Here is a 4,228-nt window from a genome sequence, read left to right on the forward strand (position 1 = left end):
CGGGGCGTTATGTGCACGAAAACAAGAAGATAAAGCAGCCTCTGCTGTTTTTCTATTTCAAACACAGCGAGCACTATAATATTGAATCAGCAGGAGCAGAAATGTGGTTTCCTAAAAAAAAAACAACCACCACACAAAGAATGAGAATGTTCTATCAAGAATGTTTGAAACATTTAATGTTTAAAGAGCTCTGAAAGTAATGTTTTTGTCTATCCTGAGTCACCAAGACTTAGAAAATACGCAAAAACCAATACTTAGACGAGCGTACTGTTATACAGCAATGCAGGCAGCTTCCCTGCGGTAACACCGATGAAACCATCTGCTTATAAATATTCTTTTCAAGCTCCTTCTGAATCAACAGTTGTCAACCTAAGCATCACGGAGTCCTGGAGGCCCAAGGACAGTGTAGGAGGTGCAAGGCAGCAAAAGCAACCCCACTGTGGGTAGGTTTCATACAAATGTCTTACCCCATTGGGATAGTGGTGAATCTGGATCGGCAGGTCCTGGTACATTGAATTAAGCGTGGTCCCGTGTTTCAGATCGTCCGTGAGGACCCGTTTGTTCACCATGTGGAAGCGGAGGGCGTTGAGCAGCTCAATGTTAACGTTACTGACTAAGGAATCCAGAGTTTCCTGAAAATCAGAAAAGTTCATTTTTCAGCGCTCAGTGCAATTCAGCTGGTTGCTAGGTCTGGCTGCACCCAGGGTGCTTCCAAGGAGTGTGTGTGTGTGCGCGTGCATGTGTGTATATTAAGTGACGTATTCAGCCTAAAGCCACCTGTGCAAATTGAGAGCTCGAACTTCTGCAAACCTTTATCTTTTGCCTCACAACAGCAGCCGGCAGCTCCGGCAACCCCACGCTTGGCAGCCAAAGGCACGATGGCAGCAAGCTCCAGTGTGGGATCACTGCATCGACATGAGCAGCAAGGCAGCAAAAGGACAAATGCACCAGGAGACCTTCCTCAACAACCTCCAAGGGGCTCTGCTGGTCCACATTTGGGCTAGAGGCTTGGTACTGGGTATAGCCAAAAAGATGCCCTTTCCCTGCCCCAATAGTAGTTCGTAGGTATTTATGGACAAGGGTTTTACATGTGGGATGCAACTGGATAGGGATTGTACAAGCAGGCCTCTCCCCTGTTCACAGAGATGCTCCAGGAGGAGGATGGAAGCACCAGCAGGACAGTGGTGACGATTTCAGGAGTGGAAATTTCACAAGACACAGAGTGAGCAAATCAAAACCCATGTCAAGGAAATCTATATGCAACTGAGGAAAGGAACACACTGATGCAGGAAGGCTGCAGGTGTACCCAGGCTCCAGTTGGGACTGGCTACTTGTACAAATTATTAAGAACAACCAGAGTGGTAAAGTAAGGGTCAACAAGAAAAATCAGAAGGGATGGGAAGTCTCTGCAGCTCTGAAAGCAATCTCTAATGGCAAGAGGCAGGGAAAACTAAATGAGGGGATTTCTACATCCACGAGCTGCAGAGCATCCACATCTTCCAAGTGCTGGGCTCTTTCAGAAACAAAGCTCTGGAGCTGATGGACCAGTACAGTGCCTCCCACCTTGGAAATTCATAGTCCTTGCTAAGATCAGGACTGTGCCTATTCTGCCAGATGGGGCCGGATCCAGACTCGGGCAGAGCTGGATCTCCACTGCAGAAAGCTAGAGGAAGAGGAGAAAAAAGAGGAATTATAACTTACAGCAGACAAGGACGCCCAGGCCTCATTACTCGGGGCAAAAATTGTAAAACTTCCAGGTCCTTCGATTTCTGGTCTTAGGTTAGACCGGTCGGAGTAGAGCTGGGTGGTGGCAGACCCAACAACTCCCAGGGTTTCATAGATGTTTGAGAGTGGCAGCGCTGAAAGAAGAGAAGGTTATGTTCCCAACACAACATCATTCACCCTTCCCTGCACTGCCCTGAATTAAAGGAGAGCTGCTGGTGAAAGCGCGTAGGGAAACGAAGCACGTCAGGGAACTCATATCTGTTCATTAATTAGATAATAAATAATCCTAGCCTGACAGCTCCAGCCTCAATTACAGCAGTGTAATCCAGGATCTACTGCATCTCTGCAGGTTTAAATGGCGTTACTCTAGATTTATATGGATGTGAACTGAGGAAAGCAAAGATACTCATTGCTTTCACCCGCTCCTTCTTTGTACTCAGTTTTTGGTGCTCGGAGCTGGCAGCTCACCCCTGGTCCTGGACTCCACTGACCCATCCACGCCAGCCCACGTGATTAACTGGGCAGCATCAAACTTTTGTGGAAGGAAGCATTCAGAAAGCAAAAGCAGAATATGCCTTTCTTCAATAAACCCAGTTCATTCCCTCCCAACCCCCACCGGTGGCTGAACCGTATTTTCTCCGTATTTTCAGTTTTGCTGAACCCATGCCTGCCAAAATAAAAATGAGCAGAGATTGGCAGAGCCGTCTGCTACTCTATCGCTCCTTTGTATTGCATTTCCAATACAGCTGTAGTACTTGTTGGAATAAGTAGTTCCCTATGGCCCTCCCATGCTTGATTAAGTTTAATTACACCCAAGGTTTTAAGTTGTCTGGAACATTTTGCATGCTTCGGAGCTGATCTGGCACTCAGCTGGGGCTCTGCGGAGTTCACTTTTGACTTGTTCATGGCAATATTGTGCACAAATTGCAAAAATCAAATCCACTTTGGAGTAATTTTCTAACATTTCCCTTTACTAGGCAGCTGTATAATCTTAAGAAGTCTAAAAAATGTCAAACATATTTTTACCAGCTGGGCAGCCTTTTTCTCCAGGAACTTTTTCATATCCAGGACAGCACTCGTAACTGATTACTCTGGAATAAGAGATGGATACAGCAGATTAACTGATGGCGTCTCACTGCTTTTTCTCTGCTCGCTATAGCTCTGTGTCCATCCATATTTGGTGATGTTTCTAAGCAGACTCTTCATCAGAAATATAGACTTGAACAAAAGACAAACCACAGTTTTTATCTCCCTCAGGGCTGCATGTTGCCAATTTCTCCACCGAACAAAAGCAGACCCCGTTTCTTTTCAAAACCACACTTTCCAGGAGATTTTGTACAACCAGTGGATGGAAACCGATGCCACAGTCCCAACAGAATCCCTAACAAGACACTGCCAGTGCCGCTTCATTTGGACACATTCCCCACGGCATTTGGGGGACCGCCCTGGCTGACTGCTGCCATCACGTCTGCTCACCGTTTGGGCAACACACTGCAACATCCGTACGGCTGCTTCACCAAACCAGCCAAGCACTTCCCCTTCATTTCACTCCATTCTTGCCCACCCACAGGATTTATTTGCTTACTTATGGCAAAATCCACAGATCTGAAAGGGAAGGAGCATCCCTGGTCTTGGATGCAGTGGCAGTAGGGCTTGGGATAAGCCCTGCAAGGACAAACTTCACTGGTGGTGGCATGTGCACTCACGGGCACCCCGAGGAGTGTCCCCATCTTTGCTAACACTGGGTAGGTCTGTGCAAGCACCCGCGGTACAGCATTTCCTTCTGTCTGGCAGAAAACTGCTGCTCTGATGAACCATTATCCCCAGTAAAACCAAAGGGGCCAGAGACCCCATGCTGGGGACTTGGGGCTGTCCTGCAGAATTGCAGTCCCTAAATAAGCAAGAGCTGCCTGAATGCTGCACCCATCATCTGCAGCCCAATGGGACATAGAAGTCATCTGGTTCTCCAAGCTGGCCATTTAATGGAACATATTTTGATATTAACAGAAAGGGAGGAAAAAAAAAGAAAGGGGAAGGGGGAAAATCAATGCAGAAGTTGACTGTTTATATTTCCCAGGGGATTTTTTTTCATCTATTGCTCTGACACTTGGTGCGACGGGAGCAAGGCCATCTGATTGATGGGCTAAAGACAGTGAGGAAATAGGTGTTCCTCCCAAAGACAAGCGTTTCCTCTGTGCTCCTGGCTGGATTCGAGACAAGTAGGATGCTGTATCACCGAGCCTCAGCAGGCTCACTCACAGAGAAAGGAAAATCCTCAAGCTTCAGATATTTGTCATCATTTTAACACTGTTAACAAACAGTGGAAATGCCTGGGGTTTAAGAGGGAATTCTGTAGGGTAATTAAGAGCCAGTAAGTGAAACAAATACCTGCTTTTCTGTGACAGAGCAAATAAATTCTGTGTCACGGTTTCCTAAGAGAATTACAAAGCAAACCCAGACTGATTGTCTAGACATTATATATTCCATGTGGGAAAGAGCTTGA

At 46.6% G+C, this 4,228-nt stretch overlaps 1 protein-coding gene across 1 annotated transcript in view; it reads right to left on the bottom strand.

Moving 5' to 3' along the window:
- The window catches only part of TGFBI (transforming growth factor, beta-induced, 68kDa), a gene marked incomplete at its 5' end in the record, with an annotated part of 17,538 nt that overhangs the window by 7,826 nt on the left and 5,484 nt on the right, over positions 1–4,228 (bottom strand). Inside the window, 3 exons of the mRNA XM_010159203.1 lie at positions 468–632; positions 1,702–1,859; positions 2,752–2,816. Of these exons, the coding sequence (XP_010157505.1) occupies positions 468–632; positions 1,702–1,859; positions 2,752–2,816 (388 nt within the window). The remainder of the gene's footprint in view (positions 1–467; positions 633–1,701; positions 1,860–2,751; positions 2,817–4,228) is intronic.

This window comes from Eurypyga helias, unplaced genomic scaffold (assembly GCF_000690775.1).
Source record: "Eurypyga helias isolate BGI_N326 unplaced genomic scaffold, ASM69077v1 scaffold8329, whole genome shotgun sequence".
NCBI lineage: Eukaryota > Metazoa > Chordata > Aves > Eurypygiformes > Eurypygidae > Eurypyga > Eurypyga helias.